Below are 20,552 nucleotides of genomic sequence, written 5' to 3'. Positions count from 1 at the left end.
AGCGATGACTCTAGCATTGAGTTACTACTCAGAGTCAAGTCAGATAGTACAATAGATGAGTCAACTATAGATTTGAGAACTGAAGAATCGAGTACAGAAGCAACTACAACTGCTGAATCGGATACAGAGGACACAAGTGCTATAGCTTCCAGTACCTCTGATGCAAGTGAAACGGATACCATAATTGTTCCATCTGAGTCGCTGACAATCCCTGAACCGACTTATCCGCTGGTTGATCCATCAAAACCTATTGTTATCACAGTTACATATGAGGGTGAGTATGCAAGATTCCTAGTGGATGGAATTCATATATCACTTTTGCAAGGAGTTCTTGCCATTTTCCAAATTGATGAAGGTTATTTGAAAGTTCAGGGTGACTTGTGGATCAAAATTGCTGACGATGGTTTATTAGAATTGGTTGATGATAGAGACATTGCTGCATTTGGTTGGTCAATAGAAGATAGTCAACTATACTACAATGTGCATCAAACTATTATTAAGAGAGATTTGGATGAACCTGTTGGGTTCAGTGTCTGCGAAGAGGAGAATGGCGACTTGTTTGTTTATGTTGGTGAAGTTTATGGATGCCAAGTTCTTGAAAATGCATCTTTAAACAACTATGGATCAGCTGACGATCCAACTTCATCCATTTCTACAGATGAGGAATCTCAGGTGTCTTCTGAATCAAGCGAAGTGACAGATACAATTAGTACCTTAGAGTCCAGCGAATATATAACGTCGGCTGTCACATCCAATGAATCAACCACTTCCGCTACTTCTGAAATCGAAACCGAAACCGAAACTTCATCCAATACTACTTTCCCAGTTTCAAGTGAATCATTTGAAGACGAATCCACTACTATTTCGGACTTCACTTCAGCAAGTGCAACTACCACATCACTGATATTTTCAACCATTGACACTACCAGTGCAGTAGTTATCTTCACGACGACCATTTGTGATGAAAATGGTATTTGCTCAGAAATTGTTATTACCACTACTCCAGGATGGAAGACTGCTTCTGAATGGCACTGTGATTCTGATGGTATATGCGATGATGAGACTACATCTACCATCGATGAAATCACAACAACTACAGTAACAGGATGGGTTACAATGACAGAGACATCTTGTGTGAATTCTACTATCTGTAGTATTCAAACTGTTGTTGTGTCTACGGTTGGTACAACCAATGATCCAGTCACCATTACAAATAGTCTGGGCGATACTGCCACCGGTACACCTAAAGAAGCTTCTTCTAAATTTTGGCCCGGCTCTTTCTACACTACAATCACGATGACTATTTGTTCTGAAAACGATCAATGTGAAGAAGTGGTTTCTGTGATTCCACCAAATGAGACTATGTACATTTCTACATCTACTAAATTTGAAAAAGAAGGAGCAAATTTCCGCAGTGGAAATACAGACTTTTCCACAGTTACCGAACAAGGTTTTCATATGTCTTCGGATCGGATCGAAAATGGTGCTATAGTTCTCAAGTTTTCACCAATGTTTGTTTCGTTATTGGCTTTGATGAATTTTTTTTTTGTGATATTATGTTATTATTACGGAGAAGAATTGGTTTTCCATTTTAAATTTCCCCTTTGGTTTATTTGGTGAATTTAAATTTCGGTAGTTCCTAAAATGACATGTTGTACTCCCTTCCATGCTATCTTATAATCTTTTTATTTATTATTTACGTTTAGGGATAAGTCCCTGTATTATGAGTAATTATTATATGATTTATTTTATATTTTAAAATGACACAGGGAAAATGTAGCATCACTCTCATTTATATCTCAGAGCGACTGTATACCTATACAGCAAAATTAATTTAGGATCTTCTGCTTTTTGTTTTATATGTAGATGATTTACCTGTAGTCATAGTCTTAGCTTTCTTAGCAGGTTTTGGACCTTCATTATCTCTACCGTATGGATCAAAACTACGTTTCTTCTTTTGTTGTTTATCAGATCTATTTTTAGAACCAGTAAGCAATATTTTATCAGCATTGGCAAAATCAAGTTCAGTTTGTTTGGCTTGTAGTTGCTGTTGCTCTTGTTGTTGTTTTGATGAGTTTTTGGTAGTTTTGGAATTTTGAACGTGTCGCTTACGAAGGGTTATAAGTTCATTTGGATTAATGTCTCTATCATCATCGAATAATATTGAACTTGACAGTTTTTTGGTTGTTGATCGACTTTCTGAAGAAGGTTCTTCTTCAACTTCTTCTTGTTCATTTTCTTCATTGATATCATCGATAGGAACTGTACGAACGAATTTTTCTTCATTTAATCTTTTCCAAACAATTTCTAATCTTGAAGCAAAAGTTTCATTAATGTTATGTTTGATTACTTTCTTATCTGTGAATTCCAAAGTGTATAATGATTTACCATTATTGTAAATATTTTTGAACGCAACCGAACTTTCATTTAATAAATCTTTAGGATTTTCAAAAACTGTTGAGTTCTGTTGAATTAAATTGTCAAAAATTTCCAGACATTGGGCAACATTATCAATAAGATTTTCATCTTGTTGAAGAGTTTGGTTCTTCATCCATTGATCTACTTGATCCCAATCTCCAACTTCTGTTTCTTTATTTGTTCGTTCAATCAATTGAGCAATTTCTTTGGCATTAATTCTAACGGCATCAGTAACAAAATTTGGTGTGTTTAATACTTTAATACTGTCAACTGGTGATTCTAAAAGTGATAAACTAACTAAAAGTTGATTTGGCATAATAAATCTTACCGATTCATCTTCTTTACGTGCCATTGCATCTCGCCATTTATATAATACTTCAACTAAAGGTTTTTTGAATGGTGGAACATTATATTGAGATACAATAGAACCCCATGGTTCCTTTGGATTGAATGCCATTACTGGACATGTAACTTGTTTGGAAAATAAATTTGCTAATGGTCTGAATTTAGTGTACTCAAATCTTCTCTTTGCAACTTGACGTGAATCATGTAATACTCCACGCAACTTATCAGAATCTATCAATTTGTTTTTAAGTTGATCATAAATGTACAAAAGGAAATGAGTATCTGATCTAGCATATGCCAACATTGGTGAAGATAATGGTCTTATTCTCCAATCAGCTAATTGATATTTCTTAGAAGTTTTAAATTGAGCATAATGTTCTAACAAATAAGCCAATGAAAATCTGGATAACCCAAGTGCTCTAGAAGCATGATATGTATCAAATAAAGAAACAATATACAACCCCAAATCTCTTTGTAACCAAATAATATCCATAAAAGCCCCATGGAAAACTTTAACAATATTCGGATTGGTAAACACTTCGTTCAATTCAGTTAATTCATCACGTAATGCTAAAGTATCGATAATCCAATCTTGATCACGATTAGAAATTTGCATTAAACAAACAATACCATAGTATGTTCTGAAATCATGATGTTCCAAATCAACTGCAATTTCTTCCAGTTTCTTCAATTCTTCAATCATTTTGTTTAATGCTTCAACAGTGTCAACCCATGTTGCTTTAGTAGATGACCAATCTTGAGGAGATATAGGTTCTGACTTAGTTAATACCTTCTCAGGATATGGTTGATTATCGATTTCATATTCATACGGTTGAGCATAATATGGAGGATCTATGATTTCAACAGTGTCTTCCCAGACTGGTTCTGGATTCACCATAGTATCTTTAAAGGGTACCAAAGCATTTGGTTTAGTGGTCAACCTTGGTTTAAATGGAGTTTCTTCTGAATTATCAACTGGGATTTTAAATTTTAGTTGAGGTTTTTGAATTCTTTGAGATTTTTCATTTTTAATGGTAGTATTACCTTCATCTAAGTATTGATATTGTTTATCTTTATCATCTCCAGAAGGTGATTTTCTTTTAGATTGATCAAAAGTCATTTCAATTTTATCAAATATGGAATCAAGTATTGTTGAAATTGGTTTCCATGATGATTCAGAACTGATTTCATCTTTCCCATATAAAATAGAATTAAATTCACTTGGATTAGATGATGCTGATCTTAATAAATCATTAGATATCTCAAGCAATCTTTTACCCTGTTCATCAATCTCTTCACTTAATTCATGATCAACAGCTTTATAAAAATTAACATCTTGTGCAGCTAATGAATTGGCTGCTCTTATAGTACTTGTTAATTTAGGTAAAATGTCTTTGAAAAGATCCTGAGGATCTGATGAAGATGATGACATTATGATGACAGATGGAAGTTGTTTATAGAGCTAAAACTAAGTGTATCGTTTTTTCTTCCTCTCTTTGGTATCATAAATTATTTTTCCTCTTCCTTAATTCCTTCCTCATCGCGAAACAATTTTTTTTTTTTTTTTCAGTTTAGTTTTAAAGCAATTCTTTGATTGTTTCAATTATTACTAATTTAACTAGAATATCAAATACTACTTGTATCAATAATGTTTACATGTAACACGTGTAATTTACAGTTCCCAACAGCCGAAGACCAAAGGGGTCATATGAAGTCAGAATGGCATCGTTATAATTTGAAAAGAAGAGTTGCTCAATTACCTCCAATTGATGAAGATTTATTTAATAGTAAAGTTGCTAGTTTAACTAAAGCAGATGAAGAATCTTCAAAGGATAAGAAACAATTAACTAAAAAAGAACAAAGAAGAAAAGAAAAAGAAGCTATTTTACAACAAAAGAAACAGATTTTGGAACAAGCTAAAAAGGCAATGTTAGCTAAGATGAAAGAAAATGGTGGTGAATTGCCAGAGAAAGAAGAAGTCAAAGCTAAAGAAGAACCAAAAGAAGATAATACCCTAGTCGAATCACAACAACAACAACAACCGGAAGAGGAGAAAGAACTTACGGAAGAACAACAAGAAGAGAAAATTTTAAGTGAAAAACTTGCTAATAAAACAGAAATCCCTCCAACTACATGTTTATTTGCTCATCCTAAATATCATCATCAATTTGAAACTATTGATGAAAATATAGATCATATGTTTAAATCTCATGGATTATATATACCTGAATCAAATTATCTTGTGGATAAACAAGGACTTTTAGAATACTTGGGTGAAAAAATTGGATTTGGATTTTGTATTGCTTGTAATTATCAAGGAAGAACAGCTGAAGCAGCCAGAGAACATATGCAACAAAAGAGACATATGAGAATTCCATATGAAACTGAAGATGAAAAACTTGAAATATCTAAATTTTATGACTTTTCATCTACATATGATGATAATAAAATTGTTGTTGATGAAGATCAAGTCGGTAATGATGACGAAGACGAAGGAGAATGGGAAGATGTTAGTGGAGACGAAGACGTCAGTGGGGATGAAGATGAAGAACTTCCTCCAGCTGAAAATGATGCTATTTATCAACATGGTACTGAATTACATTTACCATCTGGTGCTATTATTGGACATCGTTCAATGGCAAGATATTATAGACAAAACTTGGCTCCTGAAAGAGAATTATCTGAAGGTCAAGGTACTGTTATTGCTGCTGAAACTAGACATATGATGACATTACAAGATAGAAAAGAAGTGGCTACTAAGAAAAGAACTTGGAAACGTGAGAAGAAGAGTGAGGATCTTAATGATAGAAGAGCTGCTAAATTCATTAATAACCAACCTCATTTCAGAGATCAATTGTTACAATAGATTACTAGATTTTGTTTAGTATTTATTTGCTAATTAGGTAGAATTAATACGTTTGTTTTATTCACATAATTAAATATATAATACTATCGTTGCGACTATGAGATCAACAACTATGTTTATAAATACAACCCAACTTCCAAAGAAAAGTAATTTTGGAGAGAATACAGTCCATATGAATAAATGAAATCTCAAATTAATACAAGATCCAACCAAGTTAACTGCTGAAATAGCATAGAAAAATAAGGTAATCAATCCTTTAATCAACAATATAGACTTTTTCAATCCTTTGAAATGAATCAAATCTGAAGTTGCTGGACCTTTAAAGCATAAAAGGCTTGGTTCAAAAAGTAATTGCAAATTTGATAAAGACCAAAAAATTGGGCCTGCAAAGTTAGAAATGAATGTGAGTAAACCAACAATAATCACATCATATGACTTGACACCGTTATATGCATTGGATAAATCAACAGTAGCCAACAGATTGGTATTACCCATACTAAAGAATGTTAAATTTTGAAAACAAAGAACCAACAAGGATGTAGATAAAATAAATTGATCTATGCGTGTAGTCTTTTGATACATTATTTTAGCAATGACAAATTTTGCAAGAAATAATACCAAAAATAAAGGAATATTCTCCTGTCTAGTTTGATTTAAAAGATAAATAGTGAAAATATTGGTTATATCTGTCAAAGTACCAAACTTGACTTTTCTGAATTTTCCAACAATTAAACGAAGAACAAATAAACCCAAAAGAACATATACTGTAAATCTTGATAATTGAATACTGACGTTTTGTAATTGAAATTTCAATTCATTATTATCACCAATGCTGGCATCTTCAAGATGGACATCATAGCTATCTAATACCCATAATAGCATCCAATTGAGCCATTTAGGAACGGAGTTTCCATCCATAAAGTGTTGTAACAATTTAAACAGGAATGAAACTGAAGTAACGACAAAAACAACAATAAATGAAATTAAAGCACCTGCATCCCTAGCATCAGGAATATTATTAGCTGATGAAAGAGCAAATGTAGATCCGAATCCACCTTGTGTATACATTGCAAGCGCAACAATGGCATATGTAAATATAATAAAAAACCACATCAAGTTAGGATTGGTGTGTAATAAATAATATGCAATGTTAAACTTGGATGAGTATTTTTGACCACTGTTATTCCATGCTTTAAGAATTCTTATACATGCAAATAACAAACCATAATGAAATAACGTTGAAAATTTTGAAAAGACGTCAAAGACGGTAATACCTAAGAATAAAAATGTTGCGGTAGTGAAAAAGTACCATATTTGATGTTCTTCCTCAATTAAAGAGGATCCATGAAAATGTAATGAATATAATATAACAAATAATTGGTAGAAAATAACCAACGGGATATTCATTCCTGGGATCGAGTAAAAGTATTTGTTGAACAAGACAATCACTGAAATCGACGTAATCAATAATATACCTGCACCAGCATAAATATCCTTGTATCCATAATCAGTAGCAGAAGAAGCCATGTCCTGTTGAACATTGTATAAAAAGTCATAATAATCATCTAAAGATTGTTGACTAGATAATAAATCTTCCCATTTTTCCCATACTTCCCCTTTTTGACCATGTTTGGCTTGGTACAAGTCCATAATTTGACGAGCATTTTCTAATATTATAGAACGTCTATTTGTTTCTGGCCAGATTTCTAAAATCTCTTTTGATACCACACCAAGAGAGTTTTTCGGTATTGGGAAATTCAACAAACTTGCGAGTGTTGGAACCAAATCTATTTGATTGATTTTATGGTAGTATGAATATTCTTCATCATTTGGTAAAGGAGCAGTGTTCTTATGACTAAATTTAGGAGAAATTAATGAAAGCCCAGCAGATGTTTCACCAACTGATGATCCACCATGGTTTCCAATTTCATTCATACCATGGTCACCCAAAAGAACAATTAAAGTATCATCATTTTTAGTAGTATATTTATATAATCTTTGTAATATGATATCCATTTCACTTTGTTTTGCTTTCATATAAACAGATCCCGGTCCTCCTTTATGTCCAATATGGTCCAATCCCAAATAATGTAAAATTAACCCATCCCAGTTGGCATCCGAGCTTAATTGTTGGTCCAAATGACGAGTCACATTATTGTCAACTTCAGTGAAATCACTTACAAAAAACGAAGTAGTTCCTTCAAATTCATCAAATTCCCCTGGGAATAATTTCAACCAAGTATCATCACCAAAGAAATTTATTGATCTATTATGTGATTGTTTAAATTGATAAACCCATGAATCCTGATTGAACAATCCTTGTGAATCATCTTTATCATCAGCAATATTTAAAATTGCATCTAAAAAATTTGGAGTTCCACCGGTCGTGATTCCTTTCAAACGTGGTAAAGTGACTGTTGGTGGGTTTGAATAAGCTGTAAATGGCAAGGCATGTCCTTGATTAATGAGTTGATGTAAGAAATCAAAGCTTGAATCTTCACTAAAGCAAAAATCTGATCTCATGGCATCAACAACCATCAATATGAATTTATTAAAATGAGGTTTATTATTAACAGGATTCAAGAATGGTGATTTGGTTGCATCTTCAAATGTACTAAACCCTGGAAGAACAATCTTTGATGGGAAGAACCCTCGGAGAAAGATTAACAATCCAACAAGATTAAGTAAAGTCAATGAGACTTGAATAACCCATTTTGATGCAAATGATTTATACATGGATTGTTTGGTGGTTATTATTGTTGTGGTGGTAGTGGTTGACGGAGTTGTTGGTGGTAAAACTGGGGTTTTTGTCTGACGTGAAAAATTATTCGACGGAGAAAGAAAACAACAACAAAAAAAAAAGTACACCTCCGAGTGGTGGTGGTGGTGGAGGTAGTGCATTCTATCAAAGAGTGCGGGTTGGCGAAATTGTGGATTAAAGAAGCAGCCAGCTAGTAAGAACATCAATCAAACTGTTGCAAAAAATATTGACTGTTACATATACTGTATTTCGGTAGAATGTGAGCTATCATTTTCGAGACAGTGGCATTGTAAAGCTGTTCTCTTGAAGAACGCAAGGTGGACTATTTCCTGGAATTTGGGACACCCGAATGAGGTAACTACCGGAAATTGTTTCTCTATACTTAATCCCCACATATATGCCAGGGATACATTGTTGTTGATATATACAGATAATGAACGGCTAAAATGTATGGAATCTAGATTGTTGGTTAGTTGGCGATTTCACTGAAGCAATGAGGATGTGTAAGCGCGCATTGAATTCCTCTTGCGTCCTTCCTAATTGAGTAACTGTCGAGATGCGCGGTCAAGATTTTCAAGCGGGAAACTAAAGCGAATGTTTAACTACTCAAGTCTTTCTTCAAGAGGAGAAATTTATGGACAAGGAAATTTCGAAACGCATGTTCTTATTTGATGATGATAATGAATAATAGTGATAAATAAATGAAGAAAGATAAAAAAAAAGGTCTCATAAAGGAAAACATTTGGTTGATATCATTAACTATTGTAAAACAGAGTACTACTGTCTTTTAGTGTGTGAAAAATTTTTCATCATCGATGAAAATTAATAAAATCATTACCAGCTAAGCGCCCCCAGATCCAATTTATCGTAGGTGAATGATTGGGTAGCACATCAATCAACGAGGGGTCGGGCGGTGTGCTAGTAACAAATGCATAAACAAACTCCACAAAAACATATCGAAAAAAAAAAAACAGTAGTGGGGGTTGATCTACAGATCAAGAATTCGCCCAAGCTGTTCTTGAATAATCTATGCACCAAATGAGGAGTTGGATGTTTTAGTTGATTAAAGTGATAGAATAGAATTCTAATCTGGAATATATGGTCATTCATGTGAACTATGGGTAATCAATAGCGCAATTCAAATGAGTTTATCTAGAGATGAATTTTTGCCCTATCGCGGAATTTTGGGTAAATGATAAATGAATTTTAGTGTAAGTTTCTTTTTTTGATTTTTGGGTTTTTTGGAACAAGTTCGTTATTTATTAGATTTTAGATTGTAGCAATAAAATTTATCAAAACCGATAAGAGTTATTGTTTGAATTATAAATACTCATCGATATTTCACTATTCACCATGATTTTTCATTCTGTTTTTTTTTTTCTTTTCTTTTATTTGTAATAGCAAATAACAAACTACCATCCCTTCTGTGAACCACAGCTTTATTTATAATATTATAATAAATGTTACTATGAATTCTGGAATTCAGTCACCTAAAGAAATTCATCCGATTGTATCGGAGGTCCATGTTGATGCCATGAACATTAAGAGTATTTTCTCCAACCAAGATATCACCATTAGAGTAGACCATGAAGTTAGTAATGATGAAGCACTTTTATTAGCCATGGGAATGAAACAAGAATTCAAAAGAGAAATGAGTGGATTTGCTGTTTTTGCAGTGGGGTTCTCTGTTTTGGGTTTACTTCCATCTATTGCTGCTTGTTTTGATTATCAACAACTTGTTATCGGTATGTCTCCATTACCTTGGATTGTCGCCATGGTTTTCATTACTTGTGTTGCTATGTCCATGGCAGAAATAGCTTCGGCGTTCCCTTGTTCGGCTGGTACACCATATGCTGTCTCACAATTAGCACCACCAAAATGGGCTCCATTCTTTACTTTCATGACCTCATGGCTGAACTGGTTATGTCAAGTTACTGCTTGTCCTAGTGTTTCGTATTCAGCAGCATGCATGATGTTGAGTTTACATTCTTTCAATGATCCAGGCTACTCTGCTACCAATGCACAAGTGTTTGGTTTATCGACAGCTATCCAGTTAGTGTGTATGGTTATGAGTGGTATGCCTACTAAATGGGTCGGTCGTTTTGGATCTCTTGGTACTATTTTGAATATGATTTTCTTGGTTATTGTTTTTGTGATGATCCTTGCTGGTAATAAACGTGATGAATTCTATGAAGGTGTCAGCAAATTCAATAGTAACTCAGTTGCCTGGCTGCTTGAAAATCAAACTCCATTTCCAACCGGTATTTCATTTCTCTTGTCATTTCTTGGTGTTATTTGGTCTATGTCTGGTTATGACCTGCCTTTCCATTTAAGTGAAGAATGTAAAAATGCTCCAGAAATTGTTCCAAAATCTATTTTCATGACAAGTATTTCTGGTGGTATAATTGGGTTTATATTTATGATTGCCGTTTCTTATACCTTGTACAGTATTGATGATATTATTGCTGATCCTCAAGGTTTGGGCCAACCATTTGTTACTTATCTCCTGCAAATTTTGGACAAGAAATTGGTTATTGCAGCTACTTCCTTGACTATTGTTTCATCCTTTTTTATGGCACAAAATTGTTTGCTTGCTTCACTGAGAGTCACTTTTGCTTATTCAAGAGATGGTTTATTCCCATTCTCAAATATTTGGAAGAGAGTTTCTCCAATAACAAAGACTCCATTATATGCCGTCTTGGTCAATTTTATTATTGGAGAATTATGTCTTTTGTTAATCTTTACTGATGATGAAGGTGTTGGTATTTCTGCTATTTTCTCAGTTGGTGCAATTGCTGGATTTGTTTCATTTACCACTCCAACATTATTTAAAATTACTTATTCCAGAAATACTTTTAAACCAGGACCATGGAAATTAGGCAAGTATTCACAACCAATTGGTTGGGTCTCCGTAGCATTTGTTACAGTTATGGTTCCTATCTTATGTTTCCCATGGAGTTCTGGTAAAGATTTATCAGCATCAAGTATGAACTGGACCTGTGTGGTATATTTCGGTCCTATGTTTGCAGCAGCTATCTGGTTTGCTATTAATGCTAGAAAATGGTATGTCGGTCCACGTAGTAACATTGATCCTGATGATATCGTTTATGGAGAAAAACTTGAAGATGGAAGTGAAATTCCTGATATTATCGATGGACAAAGAGTTAGTATATCTAGCACAGAAAAGAGGTAGTATAATACTGTTAGAGTTGACCCAATTTTAATCATGGGGTTCTTTTATTTATCTATTTATTCTTTTTGTTTAATTTATATATAGTTGATCTATTCTTTCAATGAATTTAGTTTACTTAATTGTGTATTTTTATTATTATTCATTTATTCTATTCTTTGTGTGAATTTATTGATGTTATCTTTGAAGAATACTACTCCTCACCTAATTTCTAAAATTTACAATGTACAACATCATTCTGATAGCGCTTCTGTTGGGGTATCTTGTATTGTTAGTAGCGCTTGGTAGTGCGGCATTGTATTGCCACAACGAGAAAGAAAGAAAGAAAAAAAAAACAACCAAGCGAAAATCAAAAACGAAAAAAAACAGAAGGTTTCAGGAAGCTTTTTACAACATAGAGGTTTTACATCCATCACAATTGATTATGCCAATGAACATAGAATCACAAAGAGGACAGCAATCGCGTCTGGACTATAGTTTAAGGCAAGATCATTTTGTCTACGACGATGACGAAATTCCTCCGCCTCCTCCTCCACTTCCACCAACTGATTCTCAACAAGAATTTGAAACAAACTATCTGCAATTTGACGATGAAATACCACCTCCACCTCCTCCTCCTCCTCCCCCTCCGCCGCCACCACAAGATGATGATATCCCTCCTCCACCACCTCCACTTCCAGTACAAGAAGATGAAATCCTATTGGATGAACCCCTTGCAGATGATAAATACACAGCAGAATCAGAATCTAGTCGACATCAACCATCTGAAACACACAAACAAGAGCAAAGACATAAAAAACAACGACAAAATCGAGAGCATGGTCATCATCCAAGAAAAAGACAAAGAAAGTTTCTCTATAACTCAGGTGAAGGCCTATTATTATGTTCATTCTATACTAAAGTCGGAGCATGCCGTCATTATGGTAGATGTACCAAGAGACATATAGATCCGACCGTATCTAATACAATAAAGATATCTAATCTTTATCCAAACCCACTAGCCAAATATGATTTTCCAGATGATGAAGATGAAAATTCTGAAGGAAGTGAAGTAGAAGAGGCAGACGCGGGTGTTGATGTTGATGTGAATGGTAACAAAGAATCTGCTTCTGGTGAAAAGACCGTCTCAAAACCTTCCAATTATGAACCTGAAGTACAACTAACTGAAGAAGAGATCCAAGAGAAATTTGATCTATTCTATAAAGATGTATTTACACATATTTCAAAGTTGGGTGAAATTAAGAATCTCGTAGTTTGTGAGAATGTGAACAATCATCTTAATGGGAATGTTTATGTTCAATTTGTAAGAACTCAAGAAGCCAGTGAAGCTAGCAAGCAGTTGAATTCAGAATGGTTTAATGAGAGACCTGTCTATAGTACATTGTCACCAGTAAGAGATTTTGAGGAGGCTTATTGTCATGAATATAGTGTTGGTGCTTGTGAGCATGGGGAAAGGTGTAATTATATGCATCTTAGATATCCAACACCTGACCTTGAACAAAAAATGTATAGATCTCAAGAGAAGAGCTATTTGATTAAAAGATTGGCTCGATTGAAAGAAGAACTTCCGAATGCTGCTAGTTTTGAAGCCAATGGTAGCACTAAAGCTGAAAAGGGTTCCGAAAAATCACAACAGGGTACTAAAGTATTACTTCAGCAATTATACTGACTCACTAATTGTAAACAAATTATAAATAGTAAATAGAAAGTGAGTTTTGTTTCTTAGACAACGAATAAAAATGTATATGACCAGTACAGCAAATCGATAATCATTTTCATCTGTAACTTAGGAATTGTATGTAAATACAAATAAACGTTGACAATGACAATGCGTGTACAAAAGCAAAAAAAAATAATAATAAAATAATACACACACACACACACATTGGGGTTGAATGTACGACGATAATCAGTTCCAACTTCGGATCCACAATCGCTCTAAGATGTACAACGAATACCAGGCGAGAATAAAGAAAAAAAAAAGAAGATTACACCGCCACCCAACTGGGGGGAGTTGGTAAGAGCAACAATACATTCTGGTCAATCATCTTGATTTGGTCTATTATTATTATTTAGTTGTTTTTATCTGATCCGATAAAACACGACATCATAAGAGAATATTAGTGAATGAATGAATGTGAAGTGCGAGAAACGATTTTAACCAAACAGAGAAAAAAAAATAAAAGAAAAACTGGAGAGAGTGAGAGAGAGTGAGAGAAATATTTTTTTTTCCTATTTCTTACTGCATTAATAACTAAAACATCTTTACCTTTGGTTTTCTTGAAAAGAGAGTTATTACTGCTTGATAGAATATTGGGCTCACATTATCATAACTGTGGTGTTAATTGGTGATAATATATTCCTACCAAAGAACCAACCAGCCATTACATGTCTTTACACCCAACCAAATCATTAGACCAAAAAAAATTAAAACCAAACCAATAACTGAGTAGGAATTAAATAAATACTTTTTTTTTTACTGAGAGAACAAAAGAGAAAAAAAGAAAAAGAAGAAATTTGGTGTGCTTCAAACAAATAAAAAGTTCTGCTGTTTTCTGTTTTTGATGATGAATTCTTTCAATCGTTCTTCTTATTCATATTCATCATTGGTTATATCATCAAGTCTAAAGAAAAGTCGTTGTAATTATCATTCATTGAGTTCAATAATATCTTACAATCTGAATCTCAATTCTCGTTGTATAACAAAACTAAAATTACAACCACGAAATCTTCACTTCGCACATAATTCCAATACCGCGAAAATATTCTCCAGCATCCAGACAACACGTCATTTGTCAACAACGACAAAAAAGCTAAAAATAAAAACAACACTAGCTATATTCACACGATCAATGTCCACATCCACCCCCTTAGCTGAAGAGAAGAATACTTCTTCTACTTCTTCATCTCATTCACATAGTCATTCAGATGCTGAAGGTCATCACACCCATTCCCATTCAGGGTCCGGTATGCTTCATCATCATAAACATTCAATGCATGAACCAAATGAACTTTTGGCAGCTGATGCATCTGCAATCAAATCAAACCCAGCTGTCAGAATTACCTGGATCGGGTTATTGGTCAATATTGCTTTGGCTATATCTAAAGGTATCGGTGGTGTTTATTTCCATTCTCAAGCCCTTGTTGCCGATGCAATTCATTCAGTGAGTGATATGCTTGCGGATTTTTTAACTTTAGCAACCGTTAATGTTGCCTCTAAAATAGGAACACCAACTAAATTCCCATTAGGTTATGGTAAACTTGAAACTATTGGGGCGTTTCTGGTTAGTGCAATCTTGTTATTTGCTGGTGTTTCTGTTGGTTGGTCTTCCTTGTTGCAAATTTTCGAATTTGTTTTACCAGCCCATCTTTATGAAATTGCATCACATATTCACATTGGCCATGATCATTCTCATACTGACTTAGGTAATGTTGGCGGAGGGCATTCTCATTCCCATGTCGATGGCGTTGGTGCTGATTTAACTGCCCATCGTGAAATTCCAAATATTAATGCTGCCTGGTTGGCTGGTGGATCCATCATTGCTAAAGAATTGTTGTATAGAAAAACTATGAAGATTGCTGTCCAAACCAATTCAAAAGTTTTGGTTGCTAATGCTTGGCATCATCGTGTTGATTCTTTAACTGCTGTTGTTGCTTTATTGACTGTTACTGGCGGTGTATTATTCAACGTTGCATGGTTAGATTCAATAGGTGGTATTGCTGTATCATTTTTAATTATTAAAGCTGGATGGGATTCTATGAAAGAAGCATGGTTTGAATTAATTGATCGTGGTGAAAAACCAGGCTCAGAATTGTACAATAAAGTTGAAGGAATTATTAAAAATGAATTGGAAATTAATAAAGATTTGGAACAATTTAGATTAAATCAATTGTCTGTTTTATCTTCTGGTGCCAATACTAATATTTATTGTAAACTCACCACAATCAATAAAGATATTAATTTGATTGCCTTGAATCAATATGAAAAGAAATTATCTGATTTAATTAGAGAAGACGATAGATTTGTTAGAAATATTTACATTAAATTCGAAAATGTTGCTGAACATCCGGAAGAAGAACACAACACTGAAGAAGAAAAAGATCACAAACATGAACACGAACATGTACATACTCATAAACATTAATAGACAATATAGTTGTTATATTTATAAGAGATGCAATAAAACTTTTCTATTAGTAGTACTAGTAGTATTCGATATTTATAATTATAAATATTTCATAACGATCTATTTACAGATTCAAAAACAACTTATATATACAATTGTGTTAAAATTGGTTGGTTGTTTCATGCTTATTTCTTGTTCTTTGATTTCTTAGAACTTTTGGATCCATTATTACCTTCAATGAATTTCAAAATTTCATCAACTGATTGATTAGCAATTTCTGGATTTGGTTGAGGTGGAGAATTTTGTTTCTTTGATCTCTTACCATTCTTAACACCTCCAGAAATAGAAGCAGTATTGGTGGTGGTGGTGGTGGCAGAAGCAGTTGGAACTTTAACTTTACCATGAGAATGATTATGACCATTTGATTTAGCTTTCTTTTGAGCTTCTTGTTGTTGTCTATTCATAAATTCAACATATAATGCCACACTTGAAATATATTTGGCAACTTGTTTAGTCATTGAATCATCAGGACCTAATAATTTAATGAAAATTTCATAAGCTTTATCATATGATTCTCTAGATTCTTTAAATTTATTCATACTAATAATAATATTAGCGATTCTAAAATAAATAAATCCAGAAACTTCTGAAATTTCTCCATTTAATGATTCAGTTAATCTTAAAGCTTCTTTTAATAATTCAATTGCTGAATCAAATGCTTTAATTTTCATTAATGATTCACCTAAATTAGTTAAAGTATTAATTAAAGTAGGATGATCTTTACCATAAATTTCAGACCAAATATTCATAGCTTGTTTATATAATTTAAATGAATTTAAATATTGTTCATTATTAGCTTCATAGAATGCAGCATTCATATAAGAAGTAATAGTTTCATGAGAATCAAATCCACATGATCTTTCAGATAAAATGATTGCTTTACGTCCAAGTAAAGCAGCTTCAACATTATGACCAACTTCTTGATATGCTTGAGCAACTAAATTATAAAATTTAGCTGTTTCTGGATTAACTCTACCATAAATAGATTCATTAATAGCAAGCAATTCATTAAATAAAGTAATACCCATTTCAGTATTACCTGAAACTAAATGAGATCTAGCAGTTGAGAAAATTTCTTCAACAACTGTACTTCTATAACTTGAATCTTTAATAAGTGGAATAAATGAAACAATATCATCAGCAACAAAGATTGAAGTACGTGGAATTGATTTTTCAGTAACCATAAAAGTGGAAGATTTCTTTTTAGATTTCTTGGATGAAGATTTGGTTTCAATGACTTGGATTTTAATTTGTTCATTTTGAGCATCAAATTGATCTTTAGTAAAGACATAATGAGATGATTTCCATTGAATACCATATTTAACAGCAATTTCTCTAAATAATGCAGGTAAACTGACAGATTCGGAGATCCAATTTTCTGGCAAAGTGAATCTGAAACGAATAAAAACTTGTTGAGAAAGCAATTGTAAGATATCTTTATGTTCAAGTTTAGTAAATTCCAATTCTGATTCAGAATAGAAGTTCTTATGTGGGATATCAACAGATGGAGTTTGATTAATGTCACCTCCCAATAAACAATTATGGAAATGAGCAACAACATAAGGAATCAAATAATCAGAAACATTCTTGGTTAAATCTCTCAAAACATGTTTAGAAGCTCTAGCAATCATTTCTTGAACAACAACTCTGTAAAGAGTGCTGTAACTAGCTAAAGATAATTGATAAGTAGCTTTAGTAGGAGTTTCTTCTTCTTCTTCTTCTTCTGATTTCACTTCCTTATCATCTTCCTTCTTTTCACCCTTTTCGGTATCTTCTTTAGCCTTTTCAGCTTCTTGTTTGGCCTTTTCTTCTTCTTCCTTTTGCTTCTTCTCGGCAGCAGCTTCGTTAGCTTTAATAAGTTCTTCAGTTTCAGCTAAAAATTGTTCTCTTCTAGAAATGATCTTATCAGCAATGAAACCCAAATATCTCATATTGATACCACTTCTGTGTAAAGTTTCAGTTAATTGTTTACCTTCGAATGGAATAGCTTGATCTTTAATTTCATCCAAAAATTCTTCAATTAATTTATCTTTAACAAATTTAGAAATTTCTCTAACTTCATCACGATCTTCATTGGATTCAAAATCATTTGAAAATGAATCAGGGTTAAAAACAACTTGATCTGTTGGAATAGCAATTTGTGGTTTTTCATCTCCTTCTTCTTTAGATAATTTACCTTCTTTTTCCAATTTTTCAGTTTCTTCTTTAAATAAAGCAGCAACTTTACGTCTCCACCATTCATTAACAGCTTCATGCCTAATTAATGCTTCACCATGAGGATATGAATTTTCACCTTCCAATTTGAAATTTTCTTCAATAAATTCAATATCACGTGGTGTGGTACGATATAAATCAATAACATATTTTCTACCATCAGTACCTTTCAAACCTTTAGTATCTTTAGAAACAACTAAAGATGATTGAGATTTGACTTCTTCATTTAATTGAACTTGATGAGGTTTTAAATGGAAAAGTTCTCCAATTTGTTTCAATGGTTCTTCAAATGATTTTTCTTCAAGAATTTTACTACCATCACTTGACAAACCATAAACAACTTTTTCAACTGGAGCTTCTTCTTCTTCTTCGTTGTTGACACCTTCAACAGCAACAGTGTTGTCTAAAATACCTGGAACTGGAGCTTGACAAACGATTCTTTTACCCATGTAATCAACAATACAAGTAACCAAACTTGAAATACCTCTAACATCATGACGATTAATTAACTTGATAGCTGATAAATCTTTAGAAGAAACATATCTTGCAGCTTCTTCACCACCAGTAGATTCAAATCCATCAACAGTAGAAGTACCAGTAGAATAGAAAATACCATTCTTCAAATAGATATATTTATCAGTACTTTCATCTGGATTCAATGGAGTTAAATTACCCTTGATGATATTAATAGCAGTTTCAGTGGCGGTTTTATTGAATTCAAATAATGATTTTTGAATCAATTTATCACGAATAATACGTTCTTGAATAGTGGTAGCTGGTAATTCTTTGATTGATTGAATATCATTATTCCATTCCTTGATATAGTCAGACCCATCAACACCATTAGTGATAGTAGGCAATTGAGATCTAGACAAATCTGGAATATTCTTACAATTAGATTCATCGACTAACCATGGATAGGCTGGGAATGAATTACCTGGTAATAAATAAGTTTCTGGATAAGCAGTAGATTCAGATAATTTAACTTCGTTTTCAATAGAAGTTTTACTGAATAATGGAGATAATTGAGAAACTAAATCATATAATAAATAAGATTCATAAAATTTACCTTTTTCATTAACTTTCATTTCTGGATTAAAATTAATAGTTGATGATTTGTTTACAAAAAAACCGGTAAAATGACAAGTAATGTTAAAAGTTTCATGTTCTAAAGTTTGTAATGATAAATATAATAAATCACCTTTAGATTGTTGGAATGCTGGAACTGGAGACCATTGAGAAATAGTTAAAGATTTGATTGGAATCTTGACTTTATCATTAACATCATCAAATTTAGTAATGGATTTGAAATCACCATTAAATGAATCAGTAGTAAAATTTTTAGCAAATTCAGTAATTTTAGAAACTTCTTCTTGAGAAATAGAAACTTCATTTTCTTTAGTTTCTTTTTCTTCTTCACGTTCTTTCTTTGGTTCTTCTTTCTTTTCTTCTTTAGCTTTAACGTCATCCAATTCAATACCATTGAATCTAGAAACACCACCAGAAGTTCCAACATCAGTTGAAAGTCTATCGACATAATGTAAACCAATAACTTCTCTAAATCTAGTAATTTGTTCATAAACAGTAGCTAAATTATAAGCTTTTTCTCTAAGAACGATTTTAATTTCGTCAACATCACCCAATTCCAAAGCTTCAATAATTTGTTCAAAAGTAATCATATCTCCGAAATTTTCAATAATATCAATACCTTTAATCAAGATTGAATAATTGGTCAAGTTTCTAGTAACAACGACTAAATTCAAAGCTTGTTTCAAATCAGCAATATTTTCTTCAACATTTGAAGGAACAACTAATTCTTCTTTAGCATTGAAAAATTCTGGTAATTGAATTTTCAACAAAAGCTCCTTAACAGGAACTGGTTGTTGTTGTTGTTCAGTAGTTTCTTCAATTTTGTCTTCTGATGACATGATTGTAGAATCCACAGTGAATATATATATACAAGGTAAAATGTGGAGTTCACAACAATAGTTATGGTTAGATAAAAAAAACAGAAAAAGGAAAGAAAAGAAAAGAAAAACTTGGGGTTGAGTTGGTTATATTTCAACCGACGAAAAATTTTTTTTTTCAACTTACTCGAAGTGGGCGTGTGTGACTCGATTCCAAGATTCGTTCTTTTTTTTTTCGTTGGGACTTTTTTTTGGCTCCGAATTGGTAACAAAAATGGGGAGATAACATATGGGTTATTTGATGTTTGTACAAATGACTGAAGGTGATGTCACCTACCACTATTATAGTCAGTATAATATGATTATGAGTTTATGTATTTCTTGTAGTAGTATTTAGAACTTAGAGTAGCTTGTGGTAGTAATTTCTTCACAAATTTGCAGCAATTCTCATCCAAAAAAAAAATCGTGTCCAGCATAAGATCTCTCCTAACAAGACACATTTACAAACAATAACTCGATGAATAATCATTTCATCATTCTTAGAGCGCAGCAATATTACAATTAGCTTATTGTCACATACAGCAAACCAACGTGGTTTAAAACCATTCACCATTAGTACACGTCTTTTGCCACATTTCTCTTTTTAATGTTCTCACGTGCCCCA

General features: G+C 32.9%; 10 protein-coding genes across 10 annotated transcripts; 5 read left to right on the top strand and 5 right to left on the bottom strand. All coding sequences in view use genetic code 12, as the record gives it.

The window, feature by feature from the left end:
* Positions 1–668: 668 nt before the first annotated feature.
* Positions 669–1,076, bottom strand: CTRG_04507 (uncharacterized protein; the record flags this gene model as incomplete). The annotated part of the gene is made up of 1 exon (XM_002550163.1): positions 669–1,076. One exon carries the CDS (start codon positions 1,074–1,076, stop codon positions 669–671), a length of 408 nt encoding a protein of 135 aa, XP_002550209.1.
* Positions 979–1,458, bottom strand: CTRG_04506 (uncharacterized protein; the record flags this gene model as incomplete). Its single annotated transcript, XM_002550161.1, has 1 exon — positions 979–1,458. The coding sequence occupies one exon, from the start codon at positions 1,456–1,458 to the stop codon at positions 979–981; it is 480 nt and encodes a 159-aa protein (XP_002550207.1).
* Positions 1,117–1,620, top strand: CTRG_04505 (uncharacterized protein; the record flags this gene model as incomplete). Its single annotated transcript, XM_002550162.1, has 1 exon — positions 1,117–1,620. The coding sequence occupies one exon, from the start codon at positions 1,117–1,119 to the stop codon at positions 1,618–1,620; it is 504 nt and encodes a 167-aa protein (XP_002550208.1).
* A 214-nt stretch (positions 1,621–1,834) lies between these two features.
* Positions 1,835–4,195, bottom strand: RRP6 (exosome nuclease subunit; the record flags this gene model as incomplete). The annotated part of the gene is made up of 1 exon (XM_002550160.1): positions 1,835–4,195. One exon carries the CDS (start codon positions 4,193–4,195, stop codon positions 1,835–1,837), a length of 2,361 nt encoding a protein of 786 aa, XP_002550206.1.
* A 216-nt stretch (positions 4,196–4,411) lies between these two features.
* Positions 4,412–5,629, top strand: REI1 (Rei1p; the record flags this gene model as incomplete). The annotated part of the gene is made up of 1 exon (XM_002550159.1): positions 4,412–5,629. The coding sequence occupies one exon, from the start codon at positions 4,412–4,414 to the stop codon at positions 5,627–5,629; it is 1,218 nt and encodes a 405-aa protein (XP_002550205.1).
* Positions 5,630–5,698: 69 nt separating this feature from the next.
* On the bottom strand, positions 5,699–8,593 carry GPI7 (mannose-ethanolamine phosphotransferase; the record flags this gene model as incomplete). The annotated part of the gene is made up of 1 exon (XM_002550158.1): positions 5,699–8,593. One exon carries the CDS (start codon positions 8,591–8,593, stop codon positions 5,699–5,701), a length of 2,895 nt encoding a protein of 964 aa, XP_002550204.1.
* A 1,265-nt stretch (positions 8,594–9,858) lies between these two features.
* On the top strand, positions 9,859–11,583 carry GPT1 (Gpt1p; the record flags this gene model as incomplete). Its single annotated transcript, XM_002550157.1, has 1 exon — positions 9,859–11,583. The coding sequence occupies one exon, from the start codon at positions 9,859–9,861 to the stop codon at positions 11,581–11,583; it is 1,725 nt and encodes a 574-aa protein (XP_002550203.1).
* A 220-nt stretch (positions 11,584–11,803) lies between these two features.
* CTRG_04500 (uncharacterized protein) lies at positions 11,804–13,249 on the top strand (the record flags this gene model as incomplete). The annotated part of the gene is made up of 1 exon (XM_002550156.1): positions 11,804–13,249. One exon carries the CDS (start codon positions 11,804–11,806, stop codon positions 13,247–13,249), a length of 1,446 nt encoding a protein of 481 aa, XP_002550202.1.
* Positions 13,250–14,144: 895 nt separating this feature from the next.
* On the top strand, positions 14,145–15,725 carry CTRG_04499 (uncharacterized protein; the record flags this gene model as incomplete). The annotated part of the gene is made up of 1 exon (XM_002550155.1): positions 14,145–15,725. The coding sequence occupies one exon, from the start codon at positions 14,145–14,147 to the stop codon at positions 15,723–15,725; it is 1,581 nt and encodes a 526-aa protein (XP_002550201.1).
* A 167-nt stretch (positions 15,726–15,892) lies between these two features.
* On the bottom strand, positions 15,893–19,909 carry CTRG_04498 (translation initiation factor 3 subunit; the record flags this gene model as incomplete). The annotated part of the gene is made up of 1 exon (XM_002550154.1): positions 15,893–19,909. One exon carries the CDS (start codon positions 19,907–19,909, stop codon positions 15,893–15,895), a length of 4,017 nt encoding a protein of 1,338 aa, XP_002550200.1.
* Positions 19,910–20,552: the final 643 nt, after the last annotated feature.

Source organism: Candida tropicalis, assembly GCF_000006335.3.
Source record: "Candida tropicalis MYA-3404 genomic scaffold supercont3.6, whole genome shotgun sequence".
Classification (NCBI taxonomy): domain Eukaryota; kingdom Fungi; phylum Ascomycota; class Pichiomycetes; order Serinales; family Debaryomycetaceae; genus Candida; species Candida tropicalis.
This window is presented reverse-complemented; position numbering and strand designations above follow the sequence as displayed.